This window comes from Camelus bactrianus, chromosome 3 (assembly GCF_048773025.1).
Source record: "Camelus bactrianus isolate YW-2024 breed Bactrian camel chromosome 3, ASM4877302v1, whole genome shotgun sequence".
Classification (NCBI taxonomy): domain Eukaryota; kingdom Metazoa; phylum Chordata; class Mammalia; order Artiodactyla; family Camelidae; genus Camelus; species Camelus bactrianus.
The window spans coordinates 34,057,987-34,076,263 of record NC_133541.1 but is presented as its reverse complement, the minus strand read 5'-3'; the positions used below and the strand labels follow the sequence as shown (position 1 = coordinate 34,076,263).

The window sequence follows — 18,277 nt, the reverse complement described above, 5'->3', positions numbered from 1 at the left end:
CTTCAGATGGTCCTTCCTCACTTTTTTCTTATGAAATACAGAAATCCTTCTCTCCAGTCGACACACACAAACCCACACCCACACATCTATCGCTACTGATTCAGTTTGCATGTAATTTATGTAAATCTGCAAAGAAATAATACTAGAAACGTTTACTGCCTACTTCCATATCTAAAGTTGTTTATTTAGCTCAACAAATTTGAATTTTAGCGAGACGCTAAAAGGTATAGGTTAACTAATTAACGTCAGGTTAAGGAAAGGAATTTGGGGTAATTTTTTTGGTCAAAATCTCCAGGTCACTCAATGAAATAACTGTGGTTGGAAGTGGTTTTTGGAAGGCTGATCTTCTAACCATGGATAATAGTCAAGATCAGTCAAGAAAGAAGAGAAAAAATATTCAGTGAGTGCCTTTCAGTGGAGACCTGTACTGTGCTAACTTACTCCGAATCATAACCTTAAGCAGCAGCGTGAAGACAGCTTTCCTAGGAGCCCCGGGAGCTCCAATGCTCCCTCCTCTACCTTGCCTTCTGCCCCAGGAGGCTGACTCACGTGGACTCAGTCAATATGCTCCCTTGCCCTCTAGTTTATGGTAGAGTTTGGCCAATGGGGAATCCCAGCAGGGCAGTGGCAGGAGGTCAAGGTTTTGTTTGGTTCCAGCCCCCCAAGGGCACCTCGGGCTGCTTAACCCCTGAACTGAAGGCCATGACTCCTTTCAAAGCCACTGAACTAGAAACGGCTCTCCTGCCAGGTTCTGTTGGCTGCTTCCTGTTCTTATTTTTCTGGACCTTAGGATGTGCATCAGTTCTGGTGCGACCAGGCCCAAGTTACTACACTAGACCTGTGATTTCCCTATAACCACACTTCTGTAAGTTATCTAACTGCGGACGACAGAAGTTATGTTCCTCATGGGCCAGTGGCTTCCTGTTGGGATTCTGACTGACACAAGTATACTGTCCTACTGTCTCTGCGGATGATGCTATATGATCTACTGATGAAGCTTAGAGAGGTTGTGCGGCTTGGCCAATGTCACCTAATAACTGGTCAGCCTGGAAACAAATTGTCTGATCAAAAGCAGGGGGGCTCTTTCCACTATACCCATTGCTGCCTCACCATTAAGAATGAAATCTATAGATATGTATACGTCTCATACTATATATTCTATGTATTAGTATGTATCATAAACACAAAAGATACACAAATACATAACATATAAATCTGTGTTGTAAGTCAGTTTCAGACCATCCAAAAGAAAACCAGGCAGTTCATAAAATTTTCATTGTGAACAGTCTGTCACAAGCTAAGAGATCAAATGCTGCAGGTGTAGCATGCTACAGCTACGCTGTATTTTGAACTAATCATGATATAGTCATTTTGACATGGCTTATAAAACAAGCCAGTGCATTTCTCCAGCTTCTTTTCAGAAAATGATGTAAAAGTACAAAACAGATATATTCAACTCTTCCCTGAGGTCTTTTCTGTGATACAATCATGGATGAGGAAGAAACAGGTATGGGAAAAGGCTGAGAGTTAGGCAAGGAGGGGTGAAAATCACACAGGTCTACTGCACTGATTTGTTTAAGGATGAAAAATAATGTTATTGTATTTTAATGCAGCTCTTATGTTAGAGCAGTGTCAAAAAATCCACGTTAACATGCCCTGCATTGCTAGCCTACATTATATGGAATGCAGATCAACTTCTCATAGGACTAAGACTTTCTCATTATTGTTGTCCTCATTCTCAGTTCTAGTATTTTTTAAATATACAAAGAATATGTGTCTATTTATGTGTATATATCTAGCTAGATACATGTAAGACCTGTATGTATGTATATATACACTTATATACACATGTGTACATACATACACACAGACAGTGGTTAAAGACACCATGTTTTTCTTCAGTTCTTCTAAGTTAAAAGCAATTAAACATCGCTGTTTTTCATAGCTTCTTAAAATAAAACAAAAGCGTTCAGTTGATGAGAAAATACCCGTCTGTTAATATATCAGCAGCTAAGGGGACCAAATAATAATGTAGTGACTACTACCTCATTTATGGAGGAGACAGTACTGTACAAATTTAAGCCTTTATACTTACACAAAAAAGAATCGGGTGCAGACATGATCAGTATTTGGGACGACCCATATCTCTCCATGTTTGTGCAGGTCAGGTGAGGTGATCACTGTAAGTGGAAGATAAAATTACAGAACTATTTTATTTGAAGTTACTTCTCTTAAAAATCTAAAAGCAAAAATACATGCATAAATTAACATAAGAAAAATGTTTAACCTTACTATAAACTACCAAGAAATTTAAATAAAACTAGTGAAATGCCAAGCAACAGTTTGACATTTGGAACGCGATTAGCATAACAGTAGGAAGGAAGTCTCTTGCCTGTTATGACAGCAAATAGGTCCTGACTTGGGAACCATGTAGAACGCAACTTAGCTCCTCTGTAACTATCACTTTGAAAACTTAAAAGACAGTTAACAGTGGCTACTGAAACTCCGAACACAAAAAGAAAAAAAATAAATTTTTAGCCAAAGTCAAATTTTAAAGCAAGAACAAAGGAAAGTATATGATCTTGCAAATCGTCTATCAATTTTCTGTCCTACATTCAGAATAGAAGAATAACTTCAGTGTAGGAACAAGAAAGGCCTATTGGGTTATCTTCTCAGCACCTGGTTCATCTCTCAGATTTTTCATGGTATTGTATGTCCAGAAACCAATGCAAAGAAGAAGGGGGCATACTGACAAGAGAGATAAGCAATCCTTGATCAGAAAGAGATAAGTACCATTCTGAAATATCTGCCAAGAATAAAATACAGCACTGTTTGAATTCCTGCCAATTCTGCTCTTTGGTTTTAACCTTTATGATCTCTGCTGCATCCACTTTCCATTTGTGCCCTTAGAGATGGTCAAAAGGAATAAGGCTTGCACTAGTCCATCATGAAAATTCTGTAAATATACTGAAATTCTTAAATACAGATAAGATACAGAATTAGTGCCACGTGGTTTATAAAACTTTCAACTTACCTTCACATAAGGCTATGCATTTTAAATTACGGCTTTGCAGGAATTGGGATTGCTGTCCTTTTTTCTGTGACTAAATTCCAAAAGAATTTAAACATTAGAGCAAAAATGGGACAGTCACTCAAGTGAAAAAAAATGATCATCATTAAAAAATAATAGTCACCAAGATAGCTCCAGAGTTTTAAAAAAGGCCTATCTAGACTAGCAGCAATATCCTTGAATTCTCTCTTAATGCCAAGCTATATTTTTTATATCACTTAATTCTGTACATAATTATAATTAAATCACTCTCAAGAAAAGTGAATTAAAAAAATGCTAAATTAAGGCTCAACAGCGTCACCACACAGAATTAGAACTCAAATTTATTTTTACTGGAAGCCTAGCATCTTTATTTCAAGGGAAACAAAATTAAAGCTGCATGATCTTTTCAAACATTAAAATCAATTATTCCACATCATCTAACTATCCAAAACCAACCCATTTTTATAGTATCGTTAAGGTACAGAAGTTTCAGAAACATCTCATGTAGAAAATCTGGAGGTTTTGTTTTTGAATATTCGATTAACTATACTGGTTTTTAAAAAAAAATAAAGTCACATTATTTATCAAGTGGAATTTGTCCAGAATGCTTGTTTTCTCTGAAACAGCAAGGGATTTGTGTCTGCTCTTCTCTATGCCTGGAATGATCTTTCTCCCTGAGAGCCATATGGCTTGGGCACTCAGTACTGACAGGTCTTTACTCAGACAGAACCTTCCCAGAGCATGCTTTTCTGACCACCCCATTTAACATTCCTTCTAGTTCTATGTCCCATTCCACAGCATTCAATATCCCTTTTCCCTGATTTTTCCCCATAAGATTTACTAGCACCCAGCATTCTATCTAAATCTGTATTTAATGTATTTACATCCACTGAGTAGAATGTCGGCTCCAAGAGGATTTGTCTGTTTTTGATGACCACTGTAGCCCAATGCCTAGGAGATGTCTAGCATTACAGTAGGAGCTCAAGAAATACTTGAGTATTTACTGAATAAAGGCATTTGGGTTATTACATTTTAGGGTGAGTTTCATTCCTGTGTGAGTAATGACCACTTAAAATAATTCTGCAGACTTAAAAAGCCTGAGTATTTATTGAAATCCTGCTGGCTAAAGGAGCTAGAGTTCACTCATCAGAAGCAGTCACTCGAGTCACTACGACACCTGGGATGTGTTGCTGCTTTTACTGCTTGAAGCCGGCTCATCCTTGGCTGACACCTTCTGCTTCTTGTTCATCCCTAAAAACACCAGCAAAGAGTAATTTAGGAACAAAACTGTATGATGCGGCTTAAAATATAATCCATCTATACTGCAAAGTTCTACTTTAGGCAAAGGCTTGGCAGCCTCAGGCCAGTCACAGGGGGCTCCTGAAGGAGCAGCCGCTGTGCTCCCAGCCCAGGGACGGAGGAGCGGGTAGTGGGAAGACAGTGGGTTCTGGAAGTCCTGGTCCAGCTACAAAGGAGAAAATTCAGTTTGTTGTTCTTTGCATTGAAAAGGTAGGACATTCTCTGTCATTCTAAGTGAAGTAAGTCAAAAAGAGAAAGAAAAATACCATATGAGATCGCTTATATGTGGAATCTCACATAATACAAAACAGAAACCTAATCCAAAACAGAAACAAGACTCATAGACATAGAATACAAACCTGTGGTTGCCAAGGGGGCGGGGGGTGGGAAGGGACAGACTGGGAGCTCAAAATTTGTAGATACTGACAGGCATATGCAGAATAGATAAACAAGATTATACTGTATAGCACAGGGAAATATATACAAGATCTTGCGGTAGCTCACAGCAAAAAAAAAAATGTGACAGTGAATATATGTATGTTCATGTATAACTGAAAAATTGTGCTCTACATTGGAATCTGACACAACATTGTAAAATGACTATAACTCAATAAAAACTGTTAAAAAATAAAAAAGATAGGACATTCTCTTACATAAAACTGATAATACTTAGAAAATTCTCACAACTTGATTTTAAAAGGCTTTTCAGGACCTAAATTTCTTTCTTACTGCTCGTGAGTGAAGAGAATAAGGGGTGGGGAATATGAACAATATCCGAAAAATATATTTATACTGCTATTTAACTTCATGAACCGTTGATGTATATGCAATTCCTGTAGAATTCACTATTCCTCCAAGGATGGAAAACTATGTAAGTCCTTTTGGCTATGATACTCACAAGTCTCACCTTACTCTGTTAATGCCATGATTTTTTACTGTAAATTACTACACACAAAATAGAACTAAAATTCATATCTGTTTTAGATTAGGTAGATATGTAGCTATATTTTATTTTTAATGTTCATTTACTATCCTGAAGTTGAAAAGTGTGCTTATTTCCTGCTGTTTCAATAATAGGTTTAATAGGAATGGGCAAAACCGACGGACCAAACTGCAAATGCTGTGGATGTAACCGTCCTCTAAGTCAGTCATTCCCCGGAAGGTGCCGACGTGGGTGGGGGCAAGTTGGGGAAGACCTAGGGTTCAGAGGCACAGTTCTGAGAAAAGGCTGCTGTCTGCAGGGAGGCTGTATGTTTTGCTCTCTATCTCCTAAACTTGCAGCTCTCAACACCAAGTATAACACTACTTCATCTTACTGCAGGGGTTCTTACATTTTTTTTCCCAGATCAAGGACACTTAAAAAATCGGAAGAAAGCTATAGACTCTCTTCCTAGACAAATGAACATTCACACAGGCAAATTTTACACTCTTCTGTCACCCCCACAAACGCTTCCGTGGACCCATCTGAAGAGTCTGTACACCAACCAGTACAAGAAGAAGAAAATCACATACTTGAAGACTTGCTGTGTTTTCCATCTCTCTGCTGAGGCTGTATTTATTTATTCAAACAGATTTTATGTTGGTTTTTTATTGTATTCTATTTTAATAAGATTTAGAGTCTGATTTTAATTGTCTCCTCCATTGAACTATGTTATTTTTTTCCTATACTATCTTACTCTTCTGGTATTTACTTTCTTAGTGTTATCTTGGCATATTGTATTTTTAAAGGTCGCTGCAACAGTATTTCTCAACACATAAGCTTTTCTACAATGTGACTCTGCCACTTTTACATCAGGAGATGGAGTCTAATTGCCCAGCCCTTGAATGTGGAGGGCTTGTGACTGCTTTGACCAATAATGATCATGGGAAGTGGCACCACGTGACATCCGAGGGTGGCTCAGAACAGGCATACGGGGTCCACCTAGGGCTCTTAGGACACGTGCTCTGGGGAAGACTGACACGGAACACTGGGAAACCACTTGCTGTGGCTGACAGAGCATGCACTTGGGCAGAGTAATTAAGTCAGGTGAGTCTGGTTACTGTTCCCTTAGCGATCAGCCCTAAGTACCCTCTTCTAGAATCTAAGGATCTTAAGACTCACCATCCAGGCACCATGTGAACGACATCTGCTGAAGTTGTCGAGTGGGCTCATATCACCACACACACAAGCACATGAGTAAAACCAACTACATATTCAGGTACGTGAATATAAAAGCATTTAAAAATCTGAAGGGAAATACACTAAACACCGCGGTTGTAGGAAAATTTTTCTTTTGTTATTTTATATAATTCTGTGTAGTTTCAACCTCTTTACAGTGGGCATAATAACTTTATATTTAAACAGAGTAAGTTACTTTTCTAAAAAAAATTACACTGATCATTGCGATATTCCAAACATTTTTAAAGTGCAAAGAAAAAAAACACCCAAAATTGTACTACCTAAGGATTACAAATGCTAACAATTTGGTCATCATTCTTTAAGTATTTTGTATTCCTCCTCAGTACATGCTTTCGACTTACTCCAAAATATTTTTTCAAACAATCTCACCAAAATATTAACAAGAAGTTCAATAAGTAGGACGGTTTTGAGGCTGTTTTTCTAATCCTAAGTATTGCTTAAAACTTTTTTATGGAATATATAATCATTCAAAGACAAGAAGTCAGCATGATACAGACTAACACCCAATGAGAGAAGATTAATTTGTATGTATAGTTTTCATTGCTCTACATAATGCTTTGCACATGCTATACTATCAACATTTACTGCAGACGGAATAAATGCAGAAACTACTGAAACAAAAATTAATTTTGAAACTGACAAAACATATATTCCATCTTACATATGAGGGAAAGTATTATAAATTCATCTTGACATGTAATCTTTGTTTTCACTTCTGACATTTATCAGATGAACTTAACACAGATGTATCAAATAAGCTTCATTCACTTGATAAAAGACTGTGTCTGGAATACACAACAACAACACAAGAAACTGTTAAATATGAGGTTAGAAATGAAACACAAGCTTACCTGAGTAACCAAATGATATGCTTGACATTGGACTAAGATAGATCCCACTTCCATACATCGCACCGTGGAGCTAAGATGCAAAGAGGTGGGAGAGGAAGTGGTCAGTTGATGGTTTCAAATGTTTATAATTCCACAAAAGAAGGCCATCAGTCTCATTAGCTCTTAGAAATGATAACGTCCTTATTCCATGGTCTAATTTGAAAAGAGTACTAATATCCTTCCTTGAAATTGAGAGTGTACTGATATATGGAAAATGACAGCCAGAGAAAAAATCCTTGATACAAGTTTTCCTTCCTACCGATGACAGTCACTTAATATACAGTACTGCAGTAGGCTTTTACGTTAATGACTCTAAAATACTGGAAACAAAACAGGTAGAAACACATGCGACAGAAAGCTGATCAGGACTCTCACCTGCTAGGATATCAACAAAGTATCCTTTCCAGATTTCATGATACAGCACTGTCACCCAATTCTTACCCTCCTCTAGATTTTTCAAGTTACAGAGAGTTTCATTAATTGAAACTACTCAGAACAATTAAAATTCTTATTATCTCCATGTTCCAGGGCCCTTGCACCTTATTCAGTATGAACTGAATATTAAGCCAACAAATGTGTATTTATGGGCATTTATATTTAATTGTATCACCCCAATTGTCATTAGCTTTTGGAATCTTGCACAGGTGACTGGGTTGAAGATCTCATTTCCTGACATCCTTCCATCAGCAGATGAAAATCAGCTGCATGAGGAGGAGGTGGGATGCTGGCGATGAAAGGCGTAAATAAAGACAAGGACCACACCCATGACATCCTGCCCAAGTGCCGTCCTGGGGGCTGAAAAACAGCTGGCTGAAGGCTCTTTGGAGTCCAATCTCCACTTTGCTTCTTCTTAGTCCTACCTTTTCTTCCGTTCAAGTATTCGCACTGAGGCAGTGCTCAAGTGTTAGATTAGCAGAGAATTTGTGTATGGTTTTACTTTTCGATTGATAATTTTTTTCTACTTAAGGTCAAATAGTGATTTTACTATTTTCTCATAAGACAACTCAATTTTCTTTTTCTTTTCATCTTTATATTTTGCACAGATCAATTCTGCTTCACTTATTTTGTGAAAATTACTTCTGCCTAATTTTTTAAAGCCCACATGCTTTCCTTTTTGCAAGTAAAAACATAACAACAGGACTGCTTACCGAACTCCAACACTGAAGAATAATGAGGTCTCGTTAAAGCATTCAGAAAATTTACCTGCAGTCGTGTATTAGAAGCAACAACCAGACCATTTCTCAGGATGGAGTGCCAGTTTTCAATGTGTGAGCCACTAAAACGCAGAGGAGGGGAAGGAAGAAGCAAAAAAAACAAAAACAAAAAAACAATGACCTTTTAAAAAATTTTTTTAAAATTGAAGAATAGTTGATTTACAATGCTGTGTTAGTTTCTGGTGTATAGCAAAGTGATTCAGTTATATATATATATATATACACACACACACACACATACACATACACACACACACACACATATATATATATATATATATATATATAATATTCTTTCTCAGATTCTTTTCCATTATAGGTTATTACAAGGTATAGAATATAGTTCCCTGTGTTATACAGTAGAACCTTGTTGTTTATTTATTTTATATACGGTAGTTTGTATCTGCTAATCCCAAACTCCTAATTATCCCTCCCTCTCCTTTCTCCTTTGGTAACATGAGTTTGTTTTCTATGTCTGTGAGTCTGTTTCTGTTTTGTAAATGAGTTAAAAAAAATAATCAAAGATCTTTTAATGTGGTCACAATATAACAAGTCATGGTGCCTTCTCAGAGTTCTCCTTCCCAGTGAAGTGTCATACAGTGGACTAGCCAGTGCCGACAAACTACTAAAAGGATGTCTTCTTCCTCATACATTTCCAGAACACTGAGTGGGGGACACAGTAACGGGGACCCCCCTCAACAGTAAGCCATACTCACTGAAATGCAAAAGTGCTTCCAAAGAGTTTTTTAGCAGCTCTAAAATTGGATTCTTTGGCTGGTGGACTGCTGAGAAGAAGGAACTGATGTGGAGTGTGCATAAACTTCAGTTGCTGCCATTTAAAATAACGACACAGGAAAATATGTCAAATTTAACTTATAATCAGGCTAATGATAATTTCAAATTTTACTGGTTTAGGAATTATCTAGTTTCAAACCATAATAATTCACATTAACAGGATCATTCATTTAAAAAAAAAACTTCTGCATAAATGATAAATCACATGGAATTGCTGATATGAAGGGTAATTCTTTAGGCTAATGGAAAAGGAATAGGAGACAGACAATCCAAAGTCATTTATATTTAGCTTTGGAATATGCTATGTAATCACATTCAAGCAGATCTGCCTTCCTAATTACATTTCTTTTTGAGACTTTTATTGTTGAATTCCCTAAGTATCCACTAACTATTCAGCTGGGGAAATATCTGAGAGTTTGTTAAGCAGAAAAGTTAATTCAAGATTTTAAAACTACAAAAATTATCATCATCATGCTTTATTTGCATATATTTATAAAAACTGGAAATTGCCTACATTCAAATTAGAGTTTCCTCCTTTGTTCACGGGAAAAAAGTGAAAACAGAGTCCTTTGGATTAGTTGCTTGACTAAATTTTCTAATTGCTGCCCTTTCACTTAAGAATATATGTACTTTTATAGGTATCCAACATACAGGAATCTCAGAGTTTAGAGAGTCATAGGCGGGAGAGCTGAGATTTCAGATACTGCTCCTAGGTGAAGATAAGACCCGAAATCAGAGTCCATTAGCTCTTTCTTTATTTTGTAAGCGTATTAGGCTGATAAAGTAAGCTATCTGGAAGCAATATCTTCTCCGATATAGAAAAGTGAAGCTGTGCCAACACTAAACCGATGATAAAAAGCACATTACCTTTTTCTGGTCTGTCTCGAGATAGTGTTCTTTCTATCACATGTGGAATAACTAAATGATTTCGTATTGACCCGTTTACTTTAAAAGTTCAAGGTAGCAGCCTGAAATTGAATTTGATTTCCTGGGAAAACTTGGGGCTAGGGCACATGGTAATTTCAAACCGAGTAAGAATTAGGCGCATCCTGAGTTTACTTCAATTTCCTGGAAAGGCTGCCTAAAAAATCACAGGGGTCCATTCTCCCGCGTAATAAGTACTCCTCCCATTTCTGTATGTAGATGTGAAAAAACAACTTACCCTGTTAACTGGCAGTTTCACAATATGTGACCTATTACTTGAAATAACCCTGAAATTAATTAAAATAATCCATCAGTCACAAATGTATGCCAAATATATTTAAAGTTTTCTCCTCAGTTGGCAAGTGATTCAAAATTATTTCTGCTGTGACATCAACTGAGTAATAATTTTATTTAATTACATCATTTTGCTTTGCTTCCTGAAAGAATTTGAAGAGCTTATGCAATAAAAAGATAGTATTTTAATCTGAGAAAACACAGAAGTAGGTCTTTAAATCCTAAGAGATACACTTTTTAATAACCACAACCTCAGATAGCAGGAAAATGAACATTCATGAACATACTTTCAAATAATGATAATCCAAATACAAAGTTTAGAAATTGATTCATACATCTGCTTCCTTTCCAACCTCCTACACTAAGAATGGATTTTTATAAAGATCTTTTTATGTAACTATTTGAGGATCCTTGTGCATATATATACACACACAATAGTTATATACAGACTGTTATTTACCATATGTAGACAATGATGTTGAGAAAATAAAAAATTCAGGTATCTGAAAGAATTGTTTTATGCCTTCTGGTACAGAAAATAATAATTAAGGAAAGTTGTAAAACATGTTGGTAAATTTTCTTCTCTTTGAAAGAAGAATGACTAACAAGCTGAAGGAAATGATCACAAATAATCAAAAGTGAATAATCAGGCTTGACTACAGGGAACAAAAGAGATAAGATATTTGAGAATTTTACCTTTACTTTTGAATATGACCTAATGTGAGAATTTAAAAAGCTACAATAAAAACTATGTGTTATTTCATTCAATTCGTCAGAATTTTAATAATAAATTATAAAAGATACACAGAAAGACTTCTGAAACCTAATTTTTGTCATGGTCTAATTAGACTAAATTATATGTGTTTTGTAAAATTCTGCCTAAGTCAAAGTTTAGTAATTAGAATCATGAGGTAGCCAGATTCTTTCCCCCTTGGCCCATCTTTACGTATTAAAAAAAAAAAAAACAAAACTTCCTGGTTGTAGCAGGGAATACTTACGTATTCAGACCAAACTCTTATAAGCTTTACATTTGTATTACTACGTGACAATCATGGTAAATTCCAGAGTCACTGAGTTAGCTGTCAGTGATTTCAAAGAGAAGTACATAAAACCCTTTTAGGTATGGTGAGTAGATACTACTGTTTTCTTTTTGTAGATGAGAAACCAGAGGGCAAATTATCTGAAGTAAGTGTTGAACCAAGGTGAGTTCTCAGCCCACCTCTCAACTATTCTTAGTCTAACCGTCCTCCTGGGGTCTAGGACCCCTGGTGGACCAATGCTATGGCCTCACCAGGCTTGCCCTGAAACAGTGCAACATCTGCGATCATCAAGCGGACTTTACCAAACTTATACTGTCTTTGTTCAGGGAGTAAATGATATAAAACATACACTGTAGAAAGATTTTCAAAAACTCAGTTTTATCACTTGGTCTTCATTAATGAAAAAGGTAAATGAACCAAAACAGCTTCACCATGTAATCCAGCCAATCAAATGTTTTAAAAAGTATTGACAACAAACTGCTGTCAACCGCACTGTCTATCCGTGCAATGCATATGACAGCAACTTCTTCCCCGTGTGATGTACAAGTTTTAATTAAAGCGAGAGTCATTAAGGACTCTTGGGCTGTAAAATCACCAGGCCTTATAGGCTTATAGAACTGTAGCACTGCAGGTCTTGTAAAATAGGCTCCCCACCTCGCCCCCCCCCCAAGGCAGGCAGTAGAAAATGATGCTCCTTTCATTAAGAGGAAAACTAAATTTATACCATTGCAGTAAGGGATGAGCAAGAGGGTCTTGTTTATCCATCTGCTTCTTGATTTCCAGATATGGTGCCTGGAAAAAAAAAGTCATTATACTCCGTGATTTTTCTTTAAAATTCCTTTTTTTCCTTTTTATTTTTCTTTCTCGTAAAAGGAAAATAGGATTGAACACGTATGTCTAATCCAGTTAAACCCAAATAGTTGCCGTTGTGACATGGTAACAGCAATCATTACCTTAGTTGTTTCTCCCTAAGGCGACATGAACTCTGAACTCCCGTGCAGCACAAACGACTTGCCTGAACACTTTGCTAAGGGGCTTGTTCAAACTGTAGCCTAACTTCCATGCCCTAGGCCACGTCCCCCAGACCCCTGCTGAGTCTTTCCTCAAGAAAACCCAGAGCTGCCAAAACACAAAAGGTACTAACTCACACTACCAACCTTTCAGTAATTCTCCACTTATTCCCCCCTGAAATTGTCCATTTCTCCAGAACCCCCTATTTTCACTTCTCTGTAGCCCCTTTTCGTTGATTCTCTGTTCTCACTTTAAGAACCTCAGTCCCTTCTGTCTTATTTGGAGGTGAGCTCAGCTCATACTGTGAGTCTCACTCTCCTACTGCAGCACTCCAATCAATCTGTCCTGCCACCTTCATCCAGTGTCTGGTTTCTCTTGGACATTTTCAACTTTTAACTAACGTGAACGCAAAACTTGTATTAGCTACAATTCATGCTCATATCTGAGGGTAGATCTGACTTCGGGTAGATCTTTACATGAGAAAGTTGGGCAACATTTACGTAAGAAGATGACCCCTTCTCTTAAAAGTATTAATGGAATTCACCTAGCCAATTAACCTTTTCATAGAATAAAAGGCAATCTGTCTGTGACAATTTAGGTCTATCTATAGGGCAGGACATTCTAGAAAATAGGACAGTACAATGTTATACTTATTTGGAGAGGTTTAAGGGATTTGACATGATAAAACCTGACAGCATCCGTACGAAGTGTACCCTAAAGGAAGATGCGGCATTACTACTGACCATCTTGACGGTGAAGAAACATCAAGCAATAAAGCAACTTGCCCAAGGTCACAGGCCATGTCACTGATGAGCAAATTATACCACATGGGCTTCCAACTTCTTAAGCTGACGCTCAATCATCTCCATTGCCTCCTATTAAAATAGCTTACACATGACCCAGAATAAAGGAAGCAGCTCTTAGCAAGGAATTGCTCCCAGAGTCAGAGTCTGTAGCTATTTTTAAATCCAAGAAAGATCTGGATGTAGGGTATAGTATAAATACCCTATATCAAAGTCTTTGGTGATAAAAATGTTTACTTAACTCTGCAAGATTCTGCAATAGGTTCTTTTTCCCCTCCTAAGTGGAAACGCGTTGACTGCTTTCTTTTCCTTATATAAATAATAAATACTTGTTTGAAAAGGAATTCAGATAATGTAGAAAGGGCATAGAAAAAATGCTGGAAAGGATGATGGTTTTTAGGCAAATAACATAGCTTGTGAACTAAAGGATCTCTCGTTTACCACTGTCTGACACATACTATTTGTTGAATGAATGAATGAATGAATAATCGACTTCATGAATAAATAACTATAGAAAGAATCAAGAATCAAATTTGGGAATGTAAAAATGTACTTTGGGGGCACATCTGCAAATGGAGCAGCTGTGATGTTGGGGGTGGAGGGAAGAGTGGAACAGAAACTCTGGGCCTCAAGACTGGAGGGCTCAGTTCCCTTCCAAGAAAGGCAACGACCCAGAGTAATACTTATGAACCTGCAAGGGCCTCTAGGGCAGCGCAAGCCTTGAAAACACCATATGCAAACTGAACTCATAATGTGTGTTGTTGTCAATTAAAGATGATTAATTTCTACTTATAAAGATGAGCTTTAAACCTCTCCAAGTCTTTGGCAGTGGAAAAGCCTCAATAATTCAATAGGATGTGCTTTTCCCAGTGCTGGACTATAGCCCAGTGATATATTAGATTTTTACAATAAACCCTGATCCTTTCTCATCAAACTCTTCCACCAGAATCTCCCTAATGGTCAAAAATATCAGCTCATACTCTCAAGGAGCCTGGTGTCTTCCAAAGTTGTTGTGAGATTCTTGTGTTATATCTGAAATGTTTGTGTATACTTTACATTTAATAGAATATTTGTTTTTATTTTAACATTAAAATGCTGCTTTGACATTACTACCATTAATTAAAATTGGCAGTCTAGGAAGACAGTACCACATTTAACCTTTGCCTTAAGATATTGTGAAAAATTCTTGCCCGAGTTTTGAGAGCAGAGCCTTAGGATTATAATTATGCAGTTACCCTCCGAAGTCACAGTGGTAGCATGCCAATACACAGATGTAATTTAATTAAAACATCCTAGTACAAAACAATTTTAATTTTTTATGATTTTAATTATACTCTCGTAAAACAGAAAAGCCTACACTTCACTGCATGGCCAGTACTCTCAGATATTTTAAAAATATCAGTTCACTCAAGTGAAACTGAACTGTGCAAGACCACAAGATGATATACTTACTTGTGTCATTTCTCTAATGGAAGTTATGCTATCCAATGCTTTCATCACTCGATCATAGTTCTTCTTCTATTAGAATGGGAAGAAGAAATAGTATTCGCTATAAGCCTTTGCAAGTCTGCACGTTACTAGACAAACATATTATTTCTGTACCTGAATTTTCCATTAGGATCAATTTGAAAGCAATGACTGTGTTGTGTACAGAAAAGGGAAGCCTTTAATAAGATGGCCAAGGACACAGGATTTATGACTTAGTCAGAGGGAAGGAAAAATGAAAACACTGCCAGTTCTAGCTTAAGTACGTGAAGTCATGTTCAGCCTGCAAGGGACCAACTATAAATACAACAAAGGGATTAGGCTCCTGATTCTCATGTTCAACACTAAAAAGTTAAGCCATGGTGAGTAAAATCAGCACAGAATCCTTCTGAAACACAAAAGTCCACTTTAAATCTGACAATTTCGTTTTGCTTTTATTTTCTTTTGACTGGAAGATTATTGCCAAAAAAGTATGCCTAAGACGTGTGTAAATGACTCTATACACTCAACTGATAATTCTTTTTTAAGTGCACTGTTTCCACTTCTGAAGAAAAAGTTTTCCGAGGAAGCTTTACGTAGTCACTGTTTCTATAAAATGATTTCAAGATGAATAATAACAGAAACGAAGGCAATTTTGGCTCTCATGCAATTTGAAAACTGTGCTATTTCAGAAGAACTCTGCTAAGTCACCATGAATATTTATAAAACTGTTTTCTCGAGAAATGCCAGTTGACCAACAATATGAATTAAACTTTCACTAACCTTCAGATAACTGGGGAGGGAGAGAGGGAAGACAAGGAGGGGTGAAATAAAAACACAGAAGAAAAAGAAAAAGAAAAACGCCCCTCTACCCATGATCTTTAAAGTTACAGTGAGATTACAGAAGTTGGAATCTCAAAACATACATAACAAAATTAAAATAATCATACCGACCCTTATAAATCAATTTATTAGAGCTATTTACCTACCTTCCATGCAGATGGGATGTGTCAAGATCAGAATGGGTCTAGTTTCATGAAGATGAAATTGTAAAAATGATTTTAAAGGAGAAAAGAGGAGGGGAAGAAACAGGATACATGAAAGACAAGGTGGAAGTAAATCAAGTTTGTGGAAAAACAATCATATTTACTAAACGGATACAGAGTTCATGACAGGTCATGGATATGATGACACAGCGGTTTAGGTAAGAAAGAAGAAAGCTAAGGGAGACTCAGATCTCAAGGACTAGCAAAGGGAACTTGGGATTGGTGTGCTCAGGTGGCTACTCACCCTGGGGTTGAAGGCCAGCATCTGAGGATCGTTAGGATCTACCACCGAAGGGTATGGCTCGAAAATGACAACTTTTCTAGGAGATTCCAATGCAGACCTACACATGGACACTAGTAGATCTACCACCTTGAAATACATACACAAGACAGTTACTCTCCTTCAGGTTTACCCCGTGCTTTGCCACTGTTTCTCCCTCGCGTGATCATTAATTAGGAAGGATTTCAGGGTTGTGCTCAACCTCTCGAATCTGTAACTTGTGGCTTCAGCCCAAATTTGACCAAACCTGACCCTTCATCTAAAGTAACTAGTATGTGTTGCTTCCAACTACTCCTGTATTAATGTTATCTTTACTACGTCTTGGTCATGAACACATACTACGTGCTAGCATTCTTGCAGGCTCTCTGCTAAGACAGTGAACCAGACAGGTTCTGGTTCTCGTGGACTTTACATTTCAACAGAGAAGATACACACTGAAAAAAATCAGTTAAATATAGGCTTAAAGACTGTTTCGGGTGGTGTCAAATGCTTTAAAAATCAAGCAGGCGTTAGAGATGAAGGCCGTAGAGGGTACGGCCTTAGAGGTTTTAGAGTGGCTAGGAAAAGTTTCAACAGAGATCTGACTGAAGTGGGGAAGGGGACACGTGACTGCCAGGGGAGAAAGCACTCCAGGTGCAGGAAACTGCAAACATGAGTCTGACAGGCTCCCAGAGCAGTGCATCTCCTGACGTCATCTTACTTCTTCCCACCCTCCTCTGCCAAAGGCCATTAACTATCTCTGACTTGCTAAAAATGATGGCTTTATTCCTGTGTTCTTCTATGATTACTTTGCACAATTTTCGAAAAGGCAGTACCATGTAGCAATTAAGAGCATAGCTCCCCTCCCTAGTTTGCAAAACAATGTGCTCGACGCTGTCTAAATGGAGAGAGCTCACCACAACAGATGTATCTACAGTGTGAAGACAAGAGACCTTATGATGAAGCAGCTGACTTAATCTTTATAGTGAAAGATACTTCCAGAAAGTTCTTAAACAGGCATTTAAAAAATGCTCAGTAAGAACAGGGTGATTTTAGACCCCTGTGGTTAATGAGGGGGCACTGGGACCTCCGTGGCAGAATGCCAGTAGGGATCACTAGGCTGTGTGCATACTCACAGAACACATCCACCCAATCACAGCATCCAGAACTTCCAGTGACCTAAAATCACTAGCAATACTCAAGCCACTGGGTACAAGATCTATAAATAATACATCCCCAAGTGCACAGACATACACACCCACAGGGCTCACGCAGAAAAGAGTAGCACTGAAACAGCTCATCACTTTCCACCGCACTCGCTCGTTTATATTTGTGTGTGTGTGTAGACCTGCAATAAACTGGCTTCCAATCAACAGATATGCTAATAAGGATACAACAAATCCCTCCTGATTGTTCTCCTGTCCCACACTCGCTCTTTATATCCCAGAAGGATGCACCTTAACCCAGATACAAATTGTTTTTAGCATTATCTGGTCTCCCAATAAAAGTAAAACCCAAGAAAGAATTCCTGAAAAAGAAACATCAGTAAGATAAAATAGGCTTTTCTGAAACTTTCTAGGAAGAGAGAATTGGCACAATCTTACAAAAATCTTAAAAAAATTTAATGGTATAGTATCCACTTGAAGCTTCGTCAAAGTACACGTCCTTCACGTATGTGGTCAGATGCTCTCTGACAAGGGTGCCGAGACCACTCAATGGGGAAAAGACAGTCTCTTCTACAGATGACGGTGGGAAAACTGGATATACACATCCAGAAGAAGGAAGTTGGACCCTTATCTTACACCGTACACGAAAATTAACTTAGAATAAAAATCTAAACATAAAACCTTAAACTATAAAATTTCTACAAGAAAACAGGAAAAGCTCCATGACACTGGATCTGGCAGTGATTTTTTAGATATTACACCAAAGGCAACAAAACCAAAAATAGACAACGGTACTATATCAAACTTAAAACTGTTCATGCATCAAAGGACACAATCAAGA

The 18,277-nt window shown here is 37.5% G+C and overlaps 1 protein-coding gene across 3 annotated transcripts in view; it reads right to left on the bottom strand.

Annotated features, from left to right (window-relative positions):
- PARP8 (poly(ADP-ribose) polymerase family member 8) overlaps positions 1–18,277 on the bottom strand; it is a 163,407-nt gene that overhangs the window by 12,435 nt on the left and 132,695 nt on the right. For 2 of the 3 annotated variants that reach the window (XM_074357970.1, XM_010966305.3), the window contains exons 17-26: positions 16,256–16,381; positions 14,954–15,019; positions 12,412–12,479; positions 10,592–10,640; positions 9,351–9,463; positions 8,624–8,696; positions 7,382–7,451; positions 4,230–4,303; positions 3,035–3,104; positions 2,096–2,180 (exon numbers count right to left, since the gene is read on the bottom strand). In XM_074357970.1, coding sequence (XP_074214071.1) covers positions 2,096–2,180; positions 3,035–3,104; positions 4,230–4,303; positions 7,382–7,451; positions 8,624–8,696; positions 9,351–9,463; positions 10,592–10,640; positions 12,412–12,479; positions 14,954–15,019; positions 16,256–16,381 — 794 coding nt within the window. The remainder of the gene's footprint in view (positions 1–2,095; positions 2,181–3,034; positions 3,105–4,229; positions 4,304–7,381; positions 7,452–8,623; positions 8,697–9,350; positions 9,464–10,591; positions 10,641–12,411; positions 12,480–14,953; positions 15,020–16,255; positions 16,382–18,277) is intronic. The other variant, XM_010966306.3, reaches the window with a different exon arrangement.